At 37.8% G+C, this 27224-nt stretch overlaps 1 protein-coding gene across 1 annotated transcript in view; it reads right to left on the bottom strand.

Moving 5' to 3' along the window:
• ARID2 (AT-rich interaction domain 2) overlaps positions 1-27224 on the bottom strand; it is a 92390-nt gene that overhangs the window by 2984 nt on the left and 62182 nt on the right. Inside the window, exons 7-20 of the mRNA XM_082280723.1 lie at positions 27018-27084; positions 26683-26933; positions 25460-25556; positions 25166-25375; positions 24646-24813; positions 23529-23604; positions 22407-22541; positions 21753-21952; positions 18547-21377; positions 10880-11028; positions 4988-5126; positions 4803-4888; positions 342-465; positions 157-248 (exon numbers count right to left, since the gene is read on the bottom strand). Of these exons, the coding sequence (XP_082136849.1) occupies positions 157-248; positions 342-465; positions 4803-4888; positions 4988-5126; positions 10880-11028; positions 18547-21377; positions 21753-21952; positions 22407-22541; positions 23529-23604; positions 24646-24813; positions 25166-25375; positions 25460-25556; positions 26683-26933; positions 27018-27084 (4625 nt within the window). The remainder of the gene's footprint in view (positions 1-156; positions 249-341; positions 466-4802; positions 4889-4987; positions 5127-10879; positions 11029-18546; positions 21378-21752; positions 21953-22406; positions 22542-23528; positions 23605-24645; positions 24814-25165; positions 25376-25459; positions 25557-26682; positions 26934-27017; positions 27085-27224) is intronic.

The following is a 27224-nucleotide window of genomic DNA, read 5'->3' on the forward strand; positions in this document are numbered from 1 at the left end:
GTGTGGGGAAGTACACAGGGCAGAAGTGACAGAAATTGTACTGTCGGTATACTTACTGGGGTTTTTAAAGATAGGTAAAACCTACCTATTGTTTGGTACTGAAAAGAACAGAAACAACAATGCTCACTGATAGCGGAAAAATTATACAATGCTTACCTGCGACCACATTCTGAATATTTACCAATATTTTTTAATATTAAGGCAGCTGTTAATCGGATGTGTTTAGTTATTGGTCCCTCTTTTTCATCCTATGGAAGTAAAGACAAAAAAAAATGTTAAAAGCCCAGCAGTAAATAGCAGGCAACAATTACTATCTAACACTTGATTCAAACAATACTAACTGTGAAATCTCTGAAGACAAGGTTTCTTGATCCTCTCCTTAATGCCATTAGGGCAGCACTCGGATGATTCACAATGGCCTTCTGTGCTCTGGGAGTAGAGGCAGTACCCCCTGCAGCTGGCTGCCTACATTAGTAAAGAAAGAATTAATAAAAATAAGCTTTGTGCTGCTTTCTAGATGATTAACAACTCGGAAAATCTATTTTACGATTTTTAACCTATCTGAACAGAGACACAAAGATCCGTTAATACTTGGTGCTGATACATGATTGCTTCCACAGAGATAAGCCTTATTGTAAAACCTTCAGAAGAGTCATGCACTTTATTTTATGTGAAAAAACACTTCTCTTGAAGAAGTACTGCTCATCCTCCATGACATTTGTGATGCAAAAGTAATAAATTGTACTAGTAACACTGCCACATCCTGAAGCGTACCAATTTAAAGGAATGTTTTATCAGACAGGAACTGTGAGAGCAGCTATGCAAATGCCATCTGAGATTTGGCCAGAGAAGGTCCTGAAAGTATAGCTACTCAAAACTTGACACAGCTGATTGGGACCATTAGATGCTAAGACAATATAAAATATATATTAACTGGGATTAGTGAGGAGTAATATAAAATAACATAAGTTATGTTCTAGGACATAAAACAAGTGATTGTTAAATCAGATCAAACACCTGTAAAACCAATTGCCTGTTACTGCAACTTTTAGACTGAGATTAATGAATTAAGCAGGGTATAACAAACACAGCAGAAGCAATTTCTCCATTTTCAGTATTAACACTGAAGTCAAAGCTCTATTTCATGTAAAAACTTGGAAATTACTCATAACATCAGAGTTCAGAATGTATAAATATGCAACTTCATTTAATGAGTTAGACTCATAATGTCATCCTAAAAAACAATTTGCAGTATTAGTGGCGAAAAACATCACCACACTTCAGTATTTTGAACAATATTATTATGAAGTCTTTTAATACCCTAGAACCTGGTTAAGAAGTACAAGTAGTGCTTACTTGTAAACGTAGCAAAAATCAAATGTAAATATTATACTTTTTGAATGAAAGCCTGTACGAGTTTTATTTAAGCATCTTATACTGAAATATTCTAAGAATAAAACTTGAATTCTCTATTTAAAAATAGAGACTTTCTTAGTAATCTGAGGTTCCAACAGCAAGGAAGCCCAGCTAAAAACTAAGATGTAGTAACAGGCAGACCCCTCCCTAAAACCTTAGCTCATAAACACTCTGTCATCCTCCCCAAATGGAAATAAAATAATATACATAATGTAATATAAAAAATATATTATATATGAAATAAATAAAAAGCTTTATGAAGTTAAAGGAGAATGGCAGGGGCTGAATTAAGAAATTGGTGGGCAATGACATGTTTATAGAAGATCAAGTACCACAGTAAAAGAATTATTGTCTTCATTTGTAATTTCTGTAACATTTTTGTTTTCCTTGTATTGAGAAAGCACAAGGATTCATCAGTGGAGGCTGTTCCGAACGTCTCTCTTCAACAGTTATCATGCCATATTTTAGAAAGCTGAAGTACTATTGCCTTGATTCTAGAAATATTGAAAAAGGGCCAACTGCAATAAATTAGGAAGATATTAAAAAATTATCTTCTCTTTTTAAGTTTGAAGAAAAAAGAAATTGATAAAAAGTTATTGAGACATCAAGTGGACTGACTTGTGTTTGCAGGCAAGTATCTCTCTCTCGAAACATCTAGATTTAATTTCTTTAATTGTATTATCAACTTAACTTCAAACCATACCATCTATGGTTGTGATGTAAAGTTATCTCCTGCCCAACTCCCACAGAGCATGAAGAATAATCACCTTTGCTTCAGTGGCAACAAGGAAAAAACAATTACCATGAATCCAAAAGGATTCCAATGCATAAAGCTACAGTCAACATACAGTTAAATTGCTAGTGCTACCTGACCTTCCAGAATGCAATATTCAGCTACCTCTGAAAACCAGAAGAGGAAGAATTAAAATAATAAAACTTCAAAAGTAAGGAAATACAGAATTAAGGTATAAAACCACCCCTGTAATGCAGCTTTACACTGCCTAACTGGTTCTAGCAAAAGCCATTACAGATTTTTTCAACTGTGTATGGTGTTATCATAGAGAGAAAGGATGATCAGCAAATGGGGCCTCATATACTGCATTCCACATTTTACTTCCAGCACTGGTAACACCCGCGATCTGCAGTCTCTGAGGTAGTTGTAAGTTTTACTAAATGGTGAGGAATCAAGTGAAGAAAGTTCACCTAATAAATGCCTAAAAGTTGATGACCTAAACATGCTTTATCTCAGTACCAGGTTTTTTAAGTTCCTTCAGAGCTCTGTACAAGAGTTTAATAATATGGACTACCAGTCGTGAGCTGATGTATCTGACAAGCTTCTAGGACTCAGCAAAAAGTAAATTAAGCCAAAACCTTGAAAGACAGCTTTCAAACATGAACCTGTAAGGCAGCTTGAGGTGAGCTGTTGGATTGAGCTTAGGGTTTCATTTGACAAGTCATCGATTCTAGAAAGCAAATTATCAAGTCTTGTACCCCTCATGTAGCTGCCAGATGCTCTTTTCAGCTGTGGGAACAGAACTCTGGGGCAGCGCTGCAAGGTAACGTGGGGGACGTGCTACATTTCACTAAACTCTCCCTGTTTGTTAAGGGAGGAGAGCAAAAGTAATGGAAAGGGAACCTTTATGTTTTCACAAGAGAGGGAAGTGTATTAACTGCTGTGAGTGCTGACAGAGAAAGGTCTCATCCCTTCCTTTTGTTCCAGCCCACCTCCTGTACTGGTGCTCAACCAACAGTAAGGCAAATAGATTCCACTCACGTGGCAAGCCCACTCTTTTGTTCTATGAGCATTTTTTTTTTAAACAAATTGATTTACCATGCAATCTAGCAAAAACTAAAGCTAGCTCTCTCACGGTAAGCAATGCCCAGCCATGAGAAGCAACAAGGGATGTCAAAGAAAGTCAAAATAGAATCATAGTACCATTTAGGCTGGAAAACACTTCTAGGATCACCAAGTCTAACTATTAACCCCTGCCACATCCACCACTAAACCATGTCCCTATGCACCACATCTGCACATCTTTTGAAGACATAAAACATGCTATTTTGAGCAGAGGAATGTTCTCATTTCAATCTGTGTTCTGAAATCACATCCTTAGTATCTTGTGGTATTGCAGTCTCAGTATTTTAGCAAGAACTGGTTCTGCATGTAAATTCTTGCTTTCTGAATCTGACCTAATTAGGGAATTCTGCCTCAGAAGAGGGGGTGTATGAACAGTTTTTTTCCTATGAGTACCTGTGCCAATTTAAAAGAAGCTTGTGAGGACACATAGCTACTAGAATGTGCTGTGTGATGGAACATTATGAAAAGGCATAGTTAAGAACACATCATGCTAGTAGATGGTGTCAGCCCTACACTTCCCACTTACCAAGTATTTAAGACTACATTACCGTAATTCTTCTTTTTGTGGTTTTCCAAGGTCTGAGTGTCGTTCAATTTAATGAAATGAGGCACCATAAAGCAGCTATAAGTCTGTGTTAAGATGGTTTTTTATATTAAAAAATAAAAGGACTCTCAAACTAAATTTCTCAGTTTTCATAACTTGACCTTCTCTGCTGCTTCCAGCAGCTGGGTAGCAATTTTACAAGCCATAGAACAGACTGCAAAAATCTGCCTGGGACCATGTAATTACATCTTTAGCTTGCAACAAAGTGGTTCCAGTCAGTTACTATCAAAGGCCAGGTCTTAACACACTTACACACGTAACTGAACCCTGAACAACTCCATTGATAACACAGCCAGCCCCAAAAACCTCACACCAATGGGGTTGCACTCTCCAATATTAATTCCAGATGGTTGAAATCATTCTGAGAAAGAGACGAGCCAAACCTGATTTCAGATAGCAACACAAAATCAGAAGACTCTGAGGAGTCTTTATCCTTTATCTTGCTTGCTTGTTTAAAGGAAAGTTTATTACAACAGTCCCTGGATCAAATCAGCCCAAATTTACACCACAAAACCGTAAGGAATACAGCAAGTTACAAGACAATCCATCTCAGCTGTGTGACACATGAACTGTATACAATAAATAACTTTCCATTTGTATTACAAGCACTTCCCTGCTATAAGGAAAGTTATAAAATGCTGTCCAGTTGGGGAAAAAAACAGAACATGCTGAGAACAATGTTGATTGCAGAGTTTTCACCCATGTATTTTAAAGAATTACCTGCTCTTTTTTAAGATAACTGCAACTACATCAGAATCTACTCCCCTTTGTGTCCTTTTTGTCTTACTGGAACGGACCTCAAATTTGATTATGGATTCTTACATATGCAGAGTTTCACCTGATAAGCCAAGTCATAAACAAATTCATTCAATAATTTCTAACTCTCTTATTTTCTCTATTGTTAATAAGGCTCAAGTCTCTTACTTATTGGAAGGCTTCTGATTTCCGGCTTGTCCATGTTCATCTTGCTTTAATCCTGCAAGCAAAGCATCTCTGGAACAGTGCTTATCCTGTTTGGGGAAAAGAGAAAGACAGTAAGAAAGGTGTGTGGAAATTTACCATGAAATTCCTACTGTTTTCTGAAGTAATATGTGAAAGAAAATCTGCACCTGTAAATGGGTAATGAAGGAAAACCTCTGCCGCTGGAAAGGTTCACATCCCTCCCATAAGCACTGCCCTGGGTAGACATCTTTTCCTCCATGTTCAGTTGCTGCATGATAGAAAACCTGTGATGGTGTCTGAAACCACCTACAAAAAGAGGGAGGGGAATTTAATTTTTTTTTCCCCAGTTAATGGTGAGGTACAAATATAACAAGCATCAACTCATAATGGTTAACTTTTATTTTTCTTTCTGAACTGAGACATGCACTGACAAATGAAAAGTTGTAAAAGTTTAAAGGGAAAAACATGTACACATATTACCAGTGAGCTACCAATAAATGCCAGTATGATTTTTCCAAATCTGATTGAAATATCGTGGGTTCTACATACACTTCACCAACAAAATAATGCTAACGTTAATTCCAATACACCCATTCTCTGCAATACAAGCAAAATACAGCAACAAACTATGAACAGCTAAACCAGATGAGGTTCTTGTATTCCTTTTCCCATTTTTCTTCTTTGCTGGCAGTCACACTCAGACCTTATTTCAATCTGATCAACTTGGTGGTCCTCCTCTGCACTCATTCCAGCAGGTCGATATCCTTCCTGGGTTGAGGACCCCAGAGCTGGATGCAGCTCTGCAGGTGGGGTATCACTGGGGCAGAATCACCTCCCTTGACCATTTGATCACATCTCTTCTGATGCAGCCCAGAACACAACTGACTTTCTGTGCTGCAAGCACACATGGCTGGGTCATGTCCAGCCTCTCCTCCACCAGCACCCCCGAGTCCTTCTCAGCAGGGATACTCTGATCTGTTCATCCCCAGCCTGTGTTGATACCAGGGGTTGCCCTGACCCAGGTGCAGCACCTTGCACTTGGCCTTGTCAAACCACATGAGATTCCCATGGGCCCACTGCTCCAGCTTGTCCAGGTCCCTCTGGATGGCATCCTGTCCATCAGGTGTGTCACCTGCACCACTCAGCTCGGTGTCATCTGCAAACTTGCTGAGGGTGCACTTGATCCCTTCATCCCTGTTATTAATGAAGATATTAAGTAACACTGGTCCCAGTGCAGACCCCTGAGGGACAGCATGTGTCACTGATGTCCATCGGGACTCTAAGCCATTGATCACCACCCTCTGCATGTGACTGTCCAACCAATTTCTAATCCATCTAACAGTCCATCTACCAAATCCATCTCCTTCCAGCTTAGAAGACTGATGTTGTGGGGCACCATGTCAAAGGCTTTACAGAAGTCTAGATAAATGACATCTGTAGTCCTTCCCTTATCCTCTGATGTACTTACTCCTACACAGAAAGCCACTATGTTGGTCAGACAGGATTTTCCTTTGGTGAAGCCATGCTAGCTTTGTTTGTTTGTTACCTGTTCACCAGCACGGGTACACCTCCTTTGACCCTCCTTTTCTGATTAATGTACCTGTGCAAGCCCTTCCTGTTATTCTTTGCATACCTTGCCAGGTCCAGCTCCGGTTTTGCCAGCTCTGATCCACTCCCTTCTCCCCATGGATCCCACTAACAATCTCCCTTAACAGCTGGAAGTCTACCTTCTTAAAGTTCAGAGCCTGACTTTACTCCTTACGTGACCTATATTTCTCAAGACTGCAAACTCTACCAATGCATGACTGTTGCAACCTAGGCTACCTCCAATCTCATGTACATAAAGGATGTGCTGTTGTTACATATGGAAGATGGTAAAGGAGAATCACTGTATTTCAAAAACCATGACATGAAAATAGTGAATGACTCAAAGCACTGAGGTTTTTTTTAGCCTATATATACACCTTAAAAAGTATCTCAGATGTTACAAATCAAGCCCCTTACTCCAACAGAGAAAAAATGGCCAAAAGATTTAGTTGCTTAAAATTCACTTCAATACCGCTAACCCAGCTCATCAGCACCCAGTTAATGCTTGGACCAAAGAGATCTAGAAACCTAGCTGCTGCCATTTGGGAAGTCATTGCCACCAGCTGTCCTCACACACTTGGTGGAGAGATGACACTGGTGCCACAGTCTTACCAAAGAGGAAACACCTGCACCCACCTCAGCCACTCTGGTTCACATGCCAGGACTTGAGTTTCAGTTGTAAGAAAAGTATGTGTGACTGAACTAACTGGGCTGAACAGTGCCAAGAGCAGATGACCTCCCACCACAGACCTACTCCAAGCAGCCAAAGATACAGCAACATCTACAACCCACAGCAGTCATTTATGGACAAGTCCAAGTCAGGACTCTCAGCTTATGAATAGCAGATCAGTCAGTGCTTTGATCCAGCCACCTCCTTCAACATTCCATTACTCATTTCAGTAGTGTCCATTATGCAAACACACTTGCAACTAATACCTAGGTTTAAGTGCACAGATACTGATACCTGAGCACTATAAAGGCATCAAACCCACAGGTAAGTCTTAGTTATAAACCGAATGCTACTGCAATAACTGCCTGTAATACAATTACCTTCTGCAATAAATACTACTCTCTTTAAAAGCACTCATCTTTTTCATGCCAGTCACCTCTTACTGAAGGGAAGCCGAGAAGGAGAAATACCTGCCTCTTGCTGTTGGTCCAGATAACCCATAGTAGGAAATGAAAATAAAATGTTTTACACTACACTGGCTCAACAGCAGGTGTTTCAGAGGACAGAAAAACGTCTTTCCACAATAAAGGGGAATCAACTTAAGCCTGGCACTAACCATTTTATGAATAATTTCTGGCAGAGATGAAACAAATTTCATGGCCTAAGTGAAATCCAAAATACAGTGCAAAACATTTCATTCAACATGGCAAGGCTTCAGAAAAATAAAGCTATTTTAGCTATGTTGGCTCATTCACTGTCTAATATATTCAGTGTTATACACTTGAATCACTGATTTAAAAAGATTCAAACTTACTACCATTTTGCAGAGAAAAACTATTTTTCCTTAAAGAAACACCTAACTGTAGTAATAAAAAAAAAGCTTACATCCTGACAATATGGTCAGTTCAGCCTAGACTCTTGTTTCCACACTTAGTTCATCCATGGTTCTGTTCAGCTGCTGAACAGAACATTAATAGCTGACTTGACAAACACCGGAGATTCAATAGCGTTTTCAATTTACTTTTTAAATACAAAGCAATTCAAGAGCAGACATCTGCCTACCTGTGAAACAAAACAGCAGCTTTTAAATTAAGTTGCATACAATTAGCAGTACTTGCAGACAGCTGAATTTCAAAGGAAAACACCTACTTTCTGTTAATCCTTAATGCAAAGTAATGTGCTGACACCTTTTAGAATTTTACTTCCACCTCAGATACTAAATCTGAGCACATCTGCCAGAGGCCAATCATTTCAACTCTTTGCATAATTCACCCTCATCTCACTGTAGTCTTTAAACACTACTAAATCTGTGGCATTTCAAATCTTGGTCTAATGTTTCCTAATTCAGTTCTAAAAAAGCCCAAACCAAATCACCAACACACACCGCTGGAATGTTGCTGACTGGAGCAGCCAAATTAGTCAGTAGGAAAAGAACATACTATTTTATTTATTTGTATTTATTCTGCTTCTCAGTAAAATGCTTAAGGCCTTCACTGACTTCTGCATTGCATCTTTGAAGGGAAATAAAATGCTAATATTTTTTGAGAATTAAACTGAAGAACATGCATAAAGAAACAGGTGAAAATTACTGTTTCAAGTGTAACTCTTGTCATATCTTTCCAGTTAGCTATGAATATCAAAAAATCCCAGTATTCTATCATTCTACTGTGATGAAACTGCCTGCTTAATCCTGGGGAAAAAAAATTGCTACGCAATCGAGAATGAAACCAAGAAGTGAATGTGAAGTTCACACAGACTAATGACCCACTCAAAACAATCTTCTTGTTTCCCCCTTAAACTACTCAAAACCATCTAAGATTGAGAACTATAAATAAAAAAAGAACAGGAAGCAATTACAGAATTTTCTTTATGTCTAACAGAAGCGGGAAGTCTACAGGAGATTTGATACATCTGTTTTTAATCAGGCTGTTCAAGGAACATGAATAAACAACATAAATATTTGAGGAAAATACTAACTTAACATTTTGGTTCTCTCTTCACAGAGAACATCGAGTGTAATGTTTATCTAAATTGGTTTTAGGCTGGGACTGAAATAACTATTTTAGAGGTGACAGCATAAAAACAAGAGCTATGTGTAATGTGAACTAGATCTATTAATGCAAAAATCTCTGAAAGCTTTTGAAAATAATGCCATTTAACCATGAACGAAAAGCAGTACAGGAAGTGACAGCCAGATAAACTAAAGCAACAAAAATTATACACTAGGCTTGGAATAAAATACAGAGATCAATGGCCTTGCAGCCCTTAACTTCAGTCTCAGGTAAACTTTCTGGCATAGTATTTTAAGAGAGTCTTGACTACAAAAAGACTGATAATATAAGGTAATTTAATAGTATTGCTCCTCCTCTTGCTCCAACACAGCTCATCCTATGTAACTTTAGAGATGGAACGAAGTTGGTGACTTATACTTTGAAATTAATTCAGCAAACTCTTCGACATGTTATAAGCTGGCAAGGCTTCCGCTGTGAAACTGCCCCAGCCTTTCGTTTCAGCCTCAATGCAACCCACCTGTACCTACGTGGGAGTTAATGCATCTGTTGTGCAGCCACTAGACCATGGCTCTATGGCTCCATTTATTAGCAGTAAGGGAGGAAACTACAAAGTAAGTAAAGGCTTACATATATTTCTTACATAGAGAAGTGTCACCTATCAAAGAAAGAAAAACCACTTTTAAAGTGAAAATAGTGCAGTGATTCAAAAGGTGCCAGATCTCTATGTATTGCATTGACTGAATGACCTCAGAATTACGTTTGCAAGGAACGAAAGAAACAGAAATTACACCTTCAGGGGTTTCATACTAACTGGCATTCAGTATTCCTATAATTCTGTTCAAATGCCTTATTTTTACTATCAGTTCCAAACATTCAAACTTCTCCATCTTTTCATCCCAATTTTCTGAATTTCCCACCAGCTTTCTGTCAAATCAGCTTTATGCTCCCTTTGTCATCCTACAGCAATGAGGCCTCTCACTCTTTTTCATCCTGTATTTTATGCAATTTTTCTCAGACACAATTTGTCTCCAGTTTTCAAAGTGGCTATTTGACAACTACCTTTTTTTCACCAATCTCTGCCCTTAGCCAGAAACTAAGCATATTCACCAACCTAAGTTATTTTAAAAAATGGTGTCAAGATACACATATTTTTAACAAGAGTTGTATCAATTTTTTATAAGCCTATATCGAAATGTCTGCTAGTTCACTTCTCTCTAAGAACAACAGCAGCAATAAAAAAACCATTAAATCATGGCTGTCTTGTCTTAAGCCTAAATTTCTATTTGCTTCCTTTCATGACAATGGCGTCCTCTGGCACACAAATGGTATAATTACCAAAATTAGTCATAAGCTAAATAAGACTGTGACCAGGACACTGAATTGCAACACCCTGCTCTTGCAAAACTGGAAACACAAGAAAATGTAAGGACATGATTTGTAACTGCAGTACAGGAACTATTTTTATATTTGCAACACAGAGAACAAGTTTCAGAGCTCAGAATGTTTTTAAACGTAACTACACAACTATTTCATTTGTTACTGAAGAATCAATATACTACAGGAAAGCCACATAATACTCATTTTATGCTCTGAAGTATAATTGAGAGCAGTTAAGTGTCTTGCCTTCCCCCATCTCATTCAGTTTCCTCAACACTTTTCCCTTTTTCTTTTCCCCACTGACGAAGTACAAGGTAACTTAAGGAAACAGAATGGATGGAACTTGAAGAATCACCTTCTATGTACAAGCATCTGTTACATATCAGTAAAAGGTAAATAAAGGAGCCATTTACTTTTTACAAGATTGCCACAGACACATGAAGTTCTGTCCAGGTTTTTTCATTTGCTCTGCATGTTGACTTGCTGCAGTGTATGAAGGTGGCTGCAAATTCATCTGCTGGCCCTGTACTTGAACTGTGGGTATCGACGTTGCAGGTGTGCTCTGTAGAAAAAGTTAAAAAAGTTAAATTTTAAACAGGGCTTATTTCTAGACTTGACATACAGTTTACCGGTTGTTGAAAGACTTTTTGTTTTACACCTTAATCCACCACAGGTGTTCAATTTTTAATACTTTGAACTCTGAATAAGCATTAGTAAGACACAGTAACACAAGGGACATACAACTTTTACACGGTAGTACTTATGCAGAACTTTCTAACATTCAAATAATAAACTTTATGCTCAAATTCAAATACAGAATTATGACTGCAAATAAATTTCTCAAGGGCACTAGTGGAGCAAAGGTTAACACTATTTTTCAAACACTTTGTTGTTATTTAAGAAAAGAAAAAAGCCCAGGCAAACTCAAGGCATTGCAGTATCATCAGCACAGTGAATAGCACCACATGCTCAGAATGCCTGAAGATGCTGTACAGCTTGTACACAATGAAAAGAGAAACATTTCAGAAAGGAAAATGATGCTCCCCTTGCTCCCCTGCAATATAACAAGACACTTAACACTCAATTAACATTTTCTTTGAAATTACCTAAAAATACATAAATCCAAACCAATTTTATTTCTTTTCTGAATAACAGATACTGAATGCTGAACTTTCCATTTCAAAACAGTGTTTGGGTTAGAATATTTTTTCTCTTCTTTTTTTCCTGGAAGGGTCTGGTCAGCAAGACGTTTGTAAGGATGATGGCAGTAGAAAAATTCAGCTTTTGAATATTATTTAGAGATGAAGGCCTAACATCCTTTCCTTTCCCACTGTTTGAGAATGTTCACACTCTAAAGAGACCAAATAAAATTACTTTCACGTCTATTTAAGAATATTCTAAGGAAACACTTTCAAATGGTGCACACAAAATGGTCTGGTTAGATCTTTACAGCTCTGTTACTGAGTAACTTTAGACTTTCACTACAAAGAAACAAACAGCTAACTGCAAATTCTAACATTCATTTGCATGTTCATTTACATTTTCTTCCTGTTGCTCTCTATTGGCATTGTGGACAACAGCCACACAAGGTAGTGGGTTAACAACTATCGCAGATTATACTTCCAGTAACATGACCAAAGGGACAGCAAAAAGCCTGATCAAAAGGAGAACTGTTCCCATATCCAAGCATAAAACATTATAAAAATAAGGCAAAACTCCTGTATACAGCACAACTACTTACGACACCTGTGATCCATCCACATACATGAAAAGTTGTAAGAAAAGACTTGAGTCCATTAGCCATAGCTACAAACTATTTCTAACTCAGCAATGATTTCCACCTAAAGACCTTTAAGCTATTTCACAGAATGGGTAATGAATCCTTCACAAAATAGCTTTTAACAAAAGGTAAACACAAGCGGAGCCTTTTTATATCAACATCCCCTTAAAAAGGCATTTTTAAAATGAAGTTGCAAGTAAAATAATGGAGTGTCAGCAGTACAGCTTGTTTTGCAACCTTTACTTGGCATCCCAGTATCAACACATTATGATGGTCTTTTATGTGACTTTTTATCCCTGTAGAACTTCTGTCTCATTTAATGTGCTGAAGAGAAAATGAGCTTACTGAATGAATTCAGTATTTCATTTAATTCTCATCATTCAGTGTGTGGTTCATGTATTATTTACTCCATTCAGAGCAAACCCTGCAATTAATCCAGAATTACGAATTTTCTCAAGGGTTTCTCTGGCAAGCTCTTCTAGTGGGATTCAAAGGTTTTAATATCATCTCATTGAAAATTGTTTATTTTAAATAAGTTGATCTGAGATATACAACACAAAATGTTACATGCTGAAAATGAAAGAGCTCAGAAAGAGAAACAAATTTTCAGGACAAAAAGTTAACATTCAGTTTCCCCTCCCATTTTTTCCCACATTTTTTTTTCCCCAGTGAGAAAAAAAAGCTGATAAATTGAAAAGAAACATGTAAAATAGTTGCTGTTGCTTAAAATTCACTTCTTACTGCTCTACTATGAAGTAGAGTAGTTTCAGTCAAACTTGGTGGACAGAACTTCCAAGTATTTTTAAAGAAAAATCCATTGCTTGCCTATCAGCTTTGGTGATTGTATTTTAAAATCAACACATAAAGCAAAGTTACATTTGCTTTCCTAGCATTTTTTATTTTGTTTTAGAAACAAAAGTTTTACATTCAGACATCACGAAGCTTTCGTCTCTTCATTCAAGAGATCAGAAAGACTGCTAATTTTTGGGTTCCTTTTCCCCCTATTGTCATTTATCAGTTTAGTAATGCGTAACACATGGCCTATCACTGAAATTAGGTATAGCCTTTGTTTTTCAGAAACAAACTCCTTTTTCTCCCAGAAATATACCTAGAATTACTTGCTATGTGCTACCTACTTTACAGTACTCATACGCAAAGATTATGTAAATTCACCTATTTCTTTAACATACAGAATGATGACAGACATTAACTTTCCCTAATGAAGTCTTTCTGAGAAAAGTGACATTGAAAAGTCTTTCCCTGGGATATAAGATTGCAGAAAATTCCCTCCTCTAGCAAAAACATTTAATGAATCCATGTTTCCCAAGAAACGCTCAGTACTCCTGTACACTTGAAAGCACTTCATGACATCCTTTTATAATCAAATTAGACCTCTCCATGATACAATTTGCAATTGCCACCACTTAGCCCTTTTGTCACAGGATCTTGGGACTGAAAGGTACCTCTAGAGCAGCATAACCTATCTCAGTAGGGTTTGCATTCAACTCTAAAGTACACAAATACAAACCCTTAATGCCTGTACAGTCTACTTACAGAGCAGATACTACAGCCTACGTTTAATAAGCAGGTAGAGATTTTACATCTAGACTGGGCTGACTTTAGACTGAGGTATTGGAAAGGGGGAGGAAGTCTAGCCTGGTCATGAAAACCAACAGTACAACTAAGATCTTTCTGCTAACTACAATGGACTGTTTACAAAGATGTTAATTTAATTTTATGCACAAGAGCTCCTACATTTGGGCACATGAGCTCCCTGTGTGGTAGGAATAACAAACCCTGTGAGCTGGGGCAAGAAGTGGCCTCCACTTACATTTCACAGAACCCATGATACTATTCTCCTTATGCATGAACAGATAACTATTTTATCATGATACCTGCCCATTTTATTTAAAAGGCTTACTGTGCTACCAGCAAGAGAACACCGCACATCCCAGTGCGTTGGGGATTCTGTTGATGTGTAGAGCCATATGCAGTTTAAAAGCATTAAGCTGCAATTTTTTCCCCACCATTAATATGTGCACACCCACTGGAAATAAATGTAATTTAAACAAAAGCAGTTAGTTATTAGTAAAAATATTTTTTAAGTATAGTAGGATTTACAGCTTGGTATGACGAAATTTTGTCTAGCTTATTCACGATAATGAACATGTCTATAAAAAGGTAACATGTAAGATGAAAATAGAGCAGAATTTGAGTGTGAGAAAGGGGCCAAGTGGATGACTAGGGACCAAAATAAATGTTCTTTTTTTGTTAGATTACTGAAGTTTATGTCTCCTTGCAACAGTGTGCTTCACAAGTGAAGGGCAATAAAAAGCACAGAGATTCTGTATTTCACTACTTCCAGCTGAGAAACTCATTTGCTCTGTGGCTAGGAATGAATTACACCTCCTGGAGCTGCACACCTGCTTTCTGGTGCATGCTAATTCTCAGCTTTCCAATCAACAGAGAGCAGGAGCAAACAGTCAAGGCCATGCAGATTTTGCCACCTAAATTTCAACACAAGCATGTTTCAAGTGGGCAGCCTTAAGAGAAATGGGCGGACTATTTGTGAGGGGAAGACAGTGATGAGCAAGAAAGTCATTACTTTAAAAGCCAGATGAGGCAAATTAAATCAGATATGCTCAATTCTAAGAACTTGGAGTGATATCAGGGCATTCCTTTAAAACACACACCAATTGGGGCAAACAAACATGGTTATGTTCAACAGATGTTTTGGAGGCGTTTGAAGAGGATAAAGAAAATGTGGCAAAGAAAAGCATACAGATAGGTAATTGCTCATTTCTTTTCCAACCACCAGTCTAGCACAATGCCTCAGGAAAGCAATAAACCAGGAACAGGGAACACCAAAATAAAAGGAAGCCAAGAAAGTACAATGCCAGTTCTGTCTCAAGAGTACATTTCATGAACTTACAAAAGATAGATGCAGATATAAGAATAAAATTGCAACACTCCGTGTATCACATGTACCTATTCTGACATAACTAACAGATCCCCTTCTTAATCATACTGCAAAATATGAAAAGAAATTTTAAAAAATTCAGTATACATACAGTTATTTTTCAACAAGCTTTGCTGAGGTATACAATTAACAGTGAATAATCTCAGGTTATATACACAAGATACCTGTATTTGTCTAACTGGATTTCGATGGCACTTACATGGGCTGTCCCGTAAACAGCAAGTATACAATTTTCATTATTTTAATAGGCCACTTAAATTAACATTTTTCCCCAAGCACATAGTACCATTCAATTTCAAGCTACTATTCATATAATGAAACAAATTTCTCTAAACTTCTACATTCCCTTAAGGATTATTTAATTCTTTCATGCTTTCCTTAGTTTTCAGATTGCTGTTCCACTCCTGCCCTATTTGGTCATCCTTCCTTATGTTCCAGCATCTTCCTTTCTCCTCTCTGTAGAGTTCATGACAGCTAATCCTAGTGTAGTTGCATAACCAAATACTCCCTTTTCTGTCCTCTGAACCTCTTTTTTCAGTCTTCCTGTTTGGTTTCACTTTAATTTTTTTTTCTTCTATCCCTTTCATACTTCCCTGCAATACAAGCTATAGCTTAAAATAAAATTTTAAGCTAACAAGCAAACAGGAAATCACACAGTAAAACCTTCAGCAGCTACGTAATTTTGCCATAGCTAGTACCTCTTTATTCTCTGTCCCTCACCATTTTTCTCCACTGGATTGTATTTCTAATAAATTTCACACTGTTTGCAGTAAGAACCATGCTCTACTTTTTCCTCCGCAAGACAGCCAATATATACTTAGGTACTTCAGAGAGGATAAAACAATGCAGATGCTCAAGTGAAAAAGTGCTCCTCAGCTGCTGCCTTTCAAAAAAGTCAGGGACAAGGAAGCTGCTTATCAGATGAGGAAGACTCAAAATGTGAGGGAGAAAACAGAAGATTACACAAGGCTTAATCTTAAATGAAATCATCACTAAAATTCACACCAAGTTCATGAGAATTTGGCTACATTTCTGGATATTTAAAGATACTCCTAAAAGCAGACTTAATATTGGAAATACTTAGCATCTCCTTTTCCAGAAAAGCAATGGCTATTGCAGCTGCTCAGCAGCTTTGGAGAAAGAAAAAGAGCTGCCCAGGGTGATTTTGGTACTGTTTATAATCCAACATGTTAAAGAAGTGGTAAAGATCTCTGCAAATCTTAAGCCAAACTATGAGGACCACTATATCTGAACAGAGTACTCTAAAATGGGTTGAACTATAAGTCAGTACTTGCAATATTATGATAGACACGATTCATAAATATACAGACAAATGGTTAAGGTAAATAGCTAAAGAATAAATTTCTCACCAAGACCAAAACTAATTAACTCATTTCTCCCACATTTCTGTAATTTTGAAGAAAGGAAGGGCATCCTACAGGATGCAGAATGAGCAAACTTTCAGGTAAGGAGACATTAAACCAAGTTCTTCTGATCTGCAAATTTCTACTGAATGGCAAACCCAGCTGGCAGCATTTCTGTTTGTACAGAAATGAAAAATGTAGTAACTATTAATGACAGTGATACTAGGGATAGTGTAAAAAAGAAACTATCAGCACAGAAAATATTTTTTTCTATCCTCCCCCTCTAGTATCATGATACACATTATTGAAATCAAATGAAATAGTCAAACGCAATACTCCCTTCTCAAAATCCTTAAAATCTGATCATTTAGTAGCTGCTTGAGATAAAACTGCAAATTATTTTCAGGTACATATTGAGGGAATAAATAAACATATTCCATTCAAGAGACACAACCACACCATTCTGTACTTCAGCCAAATCCTTAGCAAAGCTACAGCAGAAATTCAAACTGTGTAACAGGTAAAGACACTCGGTGTAAAAAGCAAGGCATAGCTAATACATCCACACTACAGAAAAACTAGCATGTTGTCCTTATGGTGCTAACAGAAACTATTAATTTTGGTCAAATTATTTCTAGTAAGAACAAAAATAAATAACATATCAAAAAATATACAGAGCTCCCTCCAACAAAACCTAACTGAAAATTTAGGAGTGAGTTCAAAGGCATTATAAGAATTAACTCTCCGCACTGTTGCAGTTAAAAGCAAAAGGCAGACAAAGTAAAAAAGGAAGGTAACTTGTTTGTTAACTGTTAACCCAGATTTTTGACAACTAGAAAAGTCAAAAGAGTTTTCAGGAGCAACCTAACTTGTCACAGGAAATGAAGTAGCCCTAGCCAGCACTCGTCACATTTTGAGTTCTAGGTCTGTATATCAGGTCTATACCTTCTACTTCATCAAAGGCAAACAAATTCCCAACCAAAAAAACAAACAAAAAAAACCCTAAGAAATAAAAGACCTGTTACTTCAAGGTCAAAATGTACTAACGTACACTCAGGACTTCATTTCCTCTCTCTGGTCTATCAGAACTCTAACTGCCAGACCTATCATTCTATTCTCTTTGCTCCTATTCAGGTTAGGAATGGGTTTTTTTGGAGAGGGATTTTCTATGTACAAAACTAAAATAAATTCTACAGAATGGAATAATCTCAAACATGATTATTTTACTTATTAATACTCCTGATGTCCATACCTCATTTCTAGTAAAGTGTTAGGGAGTAACCACTTTCAAAAGGTTTTAAATGAATTCAATCAATTAAGTGAATTAAAAAAAAAAAAAAAAAACAACAACAACAAACCCTCTTCAAAGCTTAGCAAACAGAAAAAAAAAAACCAAAACAATGCTTGTTTCATTGATAAACACTGTAAATATTTTGAAATGAAGAAATGTAAATATTTCAACAAATTTACAAAATAATACTTTCCCCTAACTGTAGTGAACGCACAAAGCAAGACTCTGAAGACCAACTTCAAATGCAAAAACTTCAACTCATTTCAGCCATCCAGATGCAGGTGCGGTTTTTTTCAAAAAAGCATATTCACCCCTCCACAGTGACCAAGAATAAAATGCAGAAATATACAGATGTTTTTACAAGACCATCCAGCAAATCATTGTTTTCAGAACGGTTAATCCTTAAAGGAAGAAAATAGTGAGAAGAAGTTCTTTCCTCACTGTGTATTATCAAGCTACAAATTTTGAATTCCACTATTGTCACAGATACTGAAGAAGTATGTGAACTGTTAAAACTTTAGTCTGTGGAAGAACAGAAAGCATCATTTTTTGAATATTTTAAATACTATGCAAGAGATACCGACCAAGCTCACATTTTCAGCCATGTTATTTCACAGTATTAGTCAGAATCACAGAATAAACATAAAAAGAACACTGCAACATACCTGTGTGACCATGCTTTGTATATACGTGGTTGGATGCTGCTGCTTTTGTTGAACAGCACTTTCTATTGCTACTTTCGCTACAGTGCTTGGATCCGCTCCAGCTGGCACAGCAACCATAGTTGCACTGCAACCAGCATTGTTGGGGTCACTGATTGTAACAATTCTAACTCCTACTTTATTTGGAATTCCTGGAACAGTTTCCCTGTCATTATCCTCTGCTGGCCTCTTTGCAGTTTTGCATTCTGCTGTGCCATTAGTAGACCGAACTTCGGAGGACAGGGTAGACTGGGACACTCTAGGTCCTGAGTGTGGAACTGCTATGATTTGATGCCCCTGTATAACAGAGGCTGTAGATTGTGGTGAGACAACTACACTTGGGCGTTGCTGAGGCACATCTGAATTCAAACTTGAAGCTAGAGGTCCATTAGGTAAATCAGTGTTGGTACCACTAAGTTGCTGGGTTAACAGTTTTGCAGCCTCCTGTGTACCGCTTACAACAGGTGAACTACTCAAAGTTAATACAGGCCCATTAGAAATTCTTTCCCCTTGATCACCTTTGGCAGTATCTTGCTGCGTGGCATCCAAATTCCCTTGTTGTTCCACTGAAGATATCTCACCATTTCCTACATGATTGGAAGTTTTGTGATTTGGAATGTTTTTGCTCAAATGAGAACAATCTCCTTTATCAAAATCACAGATTCCATTAACTAGGGGCTTCTTCAAATCACTTTTAATTTCCTGTGTGTCCGTTTGTTCAAAGTTCTGCTTTCCAGGAGCTCCGTTCTCACCCATTTCTAATGATGGCCCATTACTGACTTGTGAGCACTGATTGGCCTCATTCTGTGTTTTCCCTGAGTTAGAAGGAGGTAGACTGGAGTCACTATACTTTCTCCCATTTAAAAGACTTCCCACCTGCATTTCATTTTCTTTTGCATCCCCATTGCTGGTGTTTGCAGCTCCTCTTCGGCAGGAAGGGTTCTCCATAACTTCAATTTTACGTTCATGAATGTGTAAACCTGTTGCTTCCTTTGCTTCTTCCTCCTTTTGGCAAATTATTTTATCACCTTTGAATGGGGGAGCAGCAGTACACGGTGATTGTCCAGCTGAAGGTGCTTGAGTAGCTGGAAGGGTTTGCACCTGTAGCCCAACTCCTGTCTGTGCTCCACTCACTGCAATTCCTGCTGGAGCAATGATCTGAGTTGCATTTCCCTGACTCACAGTTGCAGTAGCAAAACTCGTATTTGGCACAACTGTTATCGTAACCTGGTTGCCAGTAGTCCCTTGGAAAATAGTTGCTGGGCTGTTTGAGATCAACTGGCCTGGCAATATCTGTAAATTAGAAATGGGTACTGTTTGCACTGCCCCTTGGGGCGGGATTGCACCCGGGACCAACTGAACATTTTGCTGTCCAACTAGCAGCTGCTGAGCTGGAGACTGTCCTTGAACTCCAAAACCTGGTGTCTGGTTATTGGCCATCTGATAAACCACCTGAGGGCTAGGAGCTCTTGCATTGTTAGGTGGAGGAATCTGTGGAGCTGGGAGTATAAGCTTCCCCCCTGGAGTTGAGGGGCCTCTTTTTGGAAGAAGCAGTTGTTTTATCAGGCTAGACTCACCAGAGTTGGGCTGGCCAACTCCTGTATTAGCTTGCTGTGATTGAACTTGCATTTGCATCGGTTGTTGTACCTGTACCTGCTGCTGCGATGATGCTGGTGAATGTTGCTGCTGCTGCTGCCTCTTTACAGAAAGCATCTGGCTAACAGTAGGAGGGGGTCCTTGTGACTGAGGAGTGGTAGATGAAGATGACATAACTGTAGGGACTTGATTATTTGTAACCGGACCTGGGGATGGTGAAGATGATGGAGTAATGCTTGGCTGTCCAGCCAACTGTACAGTTTGGCCAGCAGGAATAGAAGCTGGGTTAGCAAGCACAATTTGATGAATGGCTGGTGCATACGTCTGACCTTGCTGAGCTGGCTGGCTTACAATCACTACGCTTTGCTGGGATGGTGGTGGAGGCTGCTGCTGTGGCTGCTGCCCCACAGCAGATGGACCTTGTTGAGACGGTAGAGGCTTTGGTGCAATATTCTGAAACCCTACTCTAGATGTTGGTGGGTTCTGAACACCTGCAATTGTAACCACCTGCCCAGCTGCTACTTGGAAATTTTGTACTGTGGTGGCAGAAACAATGTTAGATGCAGAGGTTGTGACATACTGCTGTGGCGCTATGATGACTGTATCTTGTTGCTGGTTGCCCGCCGAGGACTGCTGAGATGATGTCTGCCCAGGTTGTGATGATGTGCTGATTAGCTGTTGACCCTGTGAAACTGCTGAACTGCATGCTGGTAGGTTTTGAACTCTGCCAAATATATGACCCTGAGGTACAGCTTGCTGAATTACCGTAACAGGAGTGCCTGAAGGTATCTGTCCTGGTACCACTGCGTGCAGTGGAGACTGTTGTTGAATTACAGGTTGGTGGTGAAGCATCTGAGAACTCACAACTGTAACAGACGGCTGCTGGCCTGTAGTGCTGTGATTTTGATTAGAAGCTCCTCCTACAGCAATAGGAACAGGAACTGCAGACTGAGGAACAGAGCTCTGTATTACTGCAGCCTTCACTACTTCACAGGATATTGGACCTTTATTCTGTATAACAGTCATTGGAGCATTTTGTTGTGTATGAATAGGATTTTGTGGAATTCTAGAAACAGTCTGCGCCACAGTGTGAACACCTTGAATTGGAAAAGACATCTGTGTCGCTGTCAAAGTTGAAGATTGGTTAATAGGGGTCCTCTGATAGTGATTTCCTACACCTGGTAGCCCATGTGGGATTCCTGTTGAAATAAACACAATAAAAGTTTGGGAGCAGAGATTATTTTGAACACATTAACTAACAAATTTTTAAAAATCCAAGATTTGAAATTGCAATTCTACATGAAGCAGTTTCTATTCTCAGCTCTACAGAGTCTGAATTAATGATGCAGCAACAATGGCTTGTCTGCTGGCTGGCAAGCTTATGAGTTACACATCAAAGACTAGAATGGCATGCAAGGAAATACTGCAATACTATTCCCAACATTACTGAATAAACTCAATCTAAACATGTGGCCTCAACTTCCAACACTTTCAAGCTATGTTCAAAAACTTCTGGCTTTTATTATGGTTTCAGGATCAATGCAAAATATTTTATACATAATGAATTTAAAAACCTGCTGGCAAAGGAGACGAAGACACATCAGGAATTGAATCAACCCGGACAACTGGAGCAGACGAAGTTGGTGGCTGCTGATAGTACATCTGAATGGGAAGTGGTATAGCTCTCCTTTTCACTCCTACCACATGTATATGTGCTTGACCATTGTTACTTGGATCTTCTACTCTCTTCACTGTATGATTTGGAAAGACAGTTCTGCCAAACACAACATAAATCTATGTTAATAAACACAGTAACTCAACTCTCTTACAATCTTTTTCTTTTACCTAACTGCTCTTGTGTGCAGAGTAATAGCAGGAATACCTGCATCTTTACAATACAGCAGGATTTTCCAACAGCATGTGAGTGTTATCACTGAGGACTAGCAGGTCCCCCAGATGGCCAAGGTGTCATAGAACCTAAGTGAAAATTACAAAATCTCAAAAAACTACTTCAGAAAGAATTAGAAGGACTAGAGGCAGAGAAGGAGCCCATTCAAAGATGTTGAAATAGAATGAAATAAACAAACTCTAAACATTTGTTTCAATTAGAATTCCAAAACTGGATGTCTTTCAGCTCAGCAGATCTTTCCTCAAAGAAACCTAAAGCTATCAGTTAGTATTGAGAACACAGAATTGCTTCTTTATTGCTGTATAAATTCTTGTCTTACCGCAAGCATTTATAAAATCCAGTTGATGTTAGGATTCCACCTCGAGCTAATTTACTACAAGTAGAGAGGTATTCAGAGTACATTTCTGCTCGAGAGACTGAGCAATCAAGGTTCACTTCAAAATGGGCATTCAACCTGAGGATGAAAAAATAAACTATGAAGCAAAATACTGTATCACAGACACTTCTGAGATCTGCCAACACAATATGAAAAATAGCATTTTAGGATATTGTTCTGTCAGATGTCCGTTTCACGCTTTCCTTCCCACTGCTTATGAATCAAAACATTGGATCCCTAACACTTGCGGTCAGTTTTACATGCAGTATCTTATTTACATACTTAAATACATATTATTTATGCAGAACAGTCTCTACATATGCCTTTTTTATTGTATATTCTGAAAAAACAAATGAGAATGCATGGTTTGTTGGCATCTCCTCCCCACAGCTCTATTCTTATTCCTTAATGATTTTACTTTAGCAAAAGATGAGCTAAAAGCTAGCTAATTCTTCATCACAACTTTTTATTGTGAGTCAGTATTTGGAATGTGAGTTGATTTACATAAGACTAATAGCTCAGAAAGACCACCCGCAATCTACATGAGAACCACAGGAGAGACAGTTTCTCTCTACATATCTGGCAATACTACTAGTTGAAAGCAAGAGAATTTGGATGGAAAAGACTCCGATCTTCCTTAACTTGAGGTTCATGATGATCATGTAAGAGTTTTGCAGGGCCTAGCTTCATAATTTGATAATTACTTTTACACTGACTCAGTAATATAGCAACACATTACCAGACGAAAATACCTGTGAAACAGGTAACGCTCCTTGAAAATTTAAAAAATAAATTAAATCAAGATCAGAGTTAAAACTCAAATCAAATTCTGTCCTAAGAGACAAAACAAATAATTTCATGGATCAACAGGAGAAGACTGAATATTCTGGTCGAGTTTTTGCTTTCATACTTCTTCAAAGCAATGACAGAATGGATTTGGTTTACACTTTTCAGAAAAAAAAAGTAAGGAGAAGCAAACTAGAAAATTCTGTGACACATGAATTCAGTATTTTTCTTTGTTTTTCTTCTTCATTAATGTATTTGAATAGAACTATATACACTTACCACTGACATGCAAATTTCTCGCTGTCTATTTCTACTATTCCTGGAGGTGGAGCAACATGTGGTGCTGTCCTAGAGGCTGTAGAGAATGTGGGGAAGGAAAAAAAAACCAAAACTTGCTGAAATGTTTTTTATCCTCCTGAATGAAGCACTTAACGACATCCACTGGTGCAGCTCCTCCTATGTTTGTCAGTAAGGGTGTATCCAGCTAAGGCAAGTCACAAAGGTGCCCTATGCAGACTAAAGATCTGCACCTCAGTTTACCAAAGTGAAGCAGGGCTTGCCAGGGCCAGAGTCACGACTGAAGTGCAATCACAAGGTGTGCACCTAGTGAATGGCTGCTTCCAGATTCATGATCACGATCTCAGTACATTACAGTACTGAGCAAGATTTTAAAGGGGCGCAATACTCCACCACAACAGGCACAAAGACACAGCAATTATTTTTCCAATTCTTAAGTGGATGCAAATATAATGCAAAGGATTTTGTGGCAATGTCACATCAGTTCATCCTATTCACTCTTGTTCACCCCCTTGGTTACATTCTCTCCCAGTCATTTCTGCTGTGGTATCTGCACCCATTCCAGAAGCAGCACACTTGGACACGCAAGCCAGTGTCTGCTGCAATGGTTCTTCCTCAGTAACTTCCTAAGAATAATCAAGATTTGGTTCACATAACAAGAAACTGTTTAGAACCTTCAAGTGTGAGTCTATCTCATCTCATCTCTGCAACTCTATCAAACACTACATGTTACTGTGGAATAATACCTAGTGTAAAACAAAATATAAAAAGGACCTCTAATTCTCTGCAAATTGTGGGAACAATCTAGAATGCATACATTTCCTTTCCACTGAACAAGTTAAAATAAGCAATGTATGTAACTTTCAGAGAACTTTCAGATTAGCAATTGAGTAACAATAAAATTTTTCCAAAGCTTGTTTCACAACAGTTTTGGGTAACATAGCGTATTTGCTTCATGAGCAAGTGTTTGAAAAAGATACGTATGTTATGCATAATGGTACACTTACTTATGTACGCTAATCAGAAATCTAGAGAAGATAAAAATCAGAGATCATATGGGAAATCATAGAAGAGTGTGTTCTCTTGCAGTGATACTCACCTGGGACACCTGCTGCATGGGCCTGTGAAGAACCATGATCCATTACCTGTGGTCTGACATCAAGTATTCCTTGCTGGCTAACACACTGATGTTCAATGAGCTTTACAGCAGTAAGAGCATCAGGTCCAAACATCTGGATGTCCATAGAAACCAGACATACTAATGTATCTAAAGTATTGAATGTAAAACCAACAATGACATTAGGACAAGACAAATGAATGCTGCTGAAACATACTGATTTGCTTTAAAATTGCCATGTGCTGAAAGGAAACAAGTCTTTGCATGCTTCTGTATGTTTTTGGTTTTTTTTTAAACACACTTTGTGGCATTAAAAACTTCAGAATTTTTAGCATAATGAATTCCTTGACGAGACAATGAATAAATTTAGTAAATTCCATCCCCATGCTGTGTGCTCACATACACACAAGCAATCCACATTTTAAAGAATATGTCACGGTCAGTGGTTAAGCCTTTTTTCCTGCATAAGGGAGAGTAGTAATAGATTTTGCTTCTCCCTTACCTATGCTCTTCTCCACTTTAGCAATCTTTGAGCAGGCCACTTCTCCCATTTCTGTGAGCATGTATAGCACCTCAAGTGCCGAGATTACAAGCAGCACATCTGGTAGTGTGAGATGACATATGATCTCTTTATAGGATTCTTGATCCACATATTCACAAATTAAGACACCATTATCTTCAGCCTTACAAAGATTTGCCAAGATTTCCATGCCTGAAGAACAAATGCAAAGTAAGTTTTAAACAGCAGTAATTACAATTCTGATACAACAACAGGAGGAATAGCTAGAGATCTTACCTCTCATTTTTAAAAATCTATCCCTCGACATGAGGCATTTTGTAACAGTGTGGAACATTAGATGAGTAGTTTTGAAATCAACAGGATCCAGAAGAAGCTGATGTGAAAGAAAAAAAAATTACTAACATTATCCATAGTGCTAATGGCTCAAATCCTTAAATTTGCGTATCAAAATACAGCATCCAGAAGTATTTAACTGCAGTACACACAAATTATACTCATGTTCATAAAAACTGAACCCTGTGAGCTTTTTGATTGTAGCTAGCATTTTGAGACCCTTCCTCCTCTTCTGCTCTGAAGCAGCAATCTAACTTACACTTTCCAGTGCTCAGAATAACAAAAATAACTTTATTCTCAGGCAGTGAACAGTATATACAAATGGATTTTAATATCCAACGAAGACCAGAACTTGAATAACAAGTACTCCTTCCCAAATGCTATCCCAGTCATTCGTCTTGTTTCTACTTCTGCTTCTCAATTAGAGGACTCAGCTGTAAGTAACATTCTTTCTAATTCAGAAGAAGCTGGGTACATGGTAAATGAAAAACACCATCTTTTTTCAGTATGTAGTAGTGGACAAATACTTCCCGTCTTACTCTCTGATAGTACCCATTTTACTTAAATTTTTATGCTATATTTTAAAATATAAGGACTATCTGAACATACTACCTATAAAATCCATATAATTTATCTGCATGATAGTATGACATACTGAAATAGTATATTATATAACACTTAACCTCTACCAAAAAAAAAAAAAAGCCTCACATGATTCTGGCAGCATACCCAGTGGCATATGACCAGTTTACACAGAGTACAGTACACAGAACATAAAACCCTCTACAACCATCTTTCTTAAACATACTATTTTGAAGATATGACTAAAGGTTATAATCATAAAGTGATGAAGGTAGCATACAGACTGCAGAACTTAACAAATTCCTTTCTTCTCTCTGGGAAACTAAACTGAAAATTATACACTATGAATATCTTGTATCTCCCTACATCATCAGTCTTCTTCATGTGATTCTATTTTAGCAGCTGACACATACAGTCAGATTTTACTTTTGGCTCTGAACACTTGTTTTCAAATTGCTAATTACAAATTCAGAGAATAATTTATTTCCTTCTCCATGCAATGATAAAGGAAAAAAAAATAATTTCATGAACACTAATGCTTTTATCAATTTATACTTGAATTGTTCCGTTTGGAAGAACATTACCTCTGCTGCAATATTTCCCAGCGTATCAAGCCCCAACTGCCGTAGAGAAATAAAGTGACTGTGAGCAGAGAGTAGCAGGAACCGAAGACAAGTACGATTAGCTGCCAGAAGTTTAACATTTCCCTCTTCAAAAGAAAGATTTCGTAAAATCACTGCTATCTGAAGTACTCGCTGCCCTTCGATATCATTAATGCCCAACTTGCGAGGTGGATGAAATAAGGATTCCCAAATCCATTCTTCTGATGGAATATCTACGAAGTAAATAAATAAATTTTAGTCCTTCCTCTGCTGTATTTACCAACATGTGTGTACTAAGATTAGTCAAGATGTCTCACCTTGAGATTTGCTTCTGTCAGAAATTAGATCACGAACTTCAATATCCTCAACAATATCCTTCCAAAACTGAAGAAAAAATTAAAAATACTTAATTTCTAGGGGATATTTCTTTAAGTATTAATTACTTTTATTTCTATAATGTTAAAATATTTAAATAATATTAAAATAATTGTTCTTTAAAAATTTCCTAGTACCTTGATTCATCT

This window comes from Coloeus monedula (genome assembly GCF_965178545.1).
Source record: "Coloeus monedula genome assembly, chromosome: 4".
NCBI classification, from domain to species: domain Eukaryota; kingdom Metazoa; phylum Chordata; class Aves; order Passeriformes; family Corvidae; genus Coloeus; species Coloeus monedula.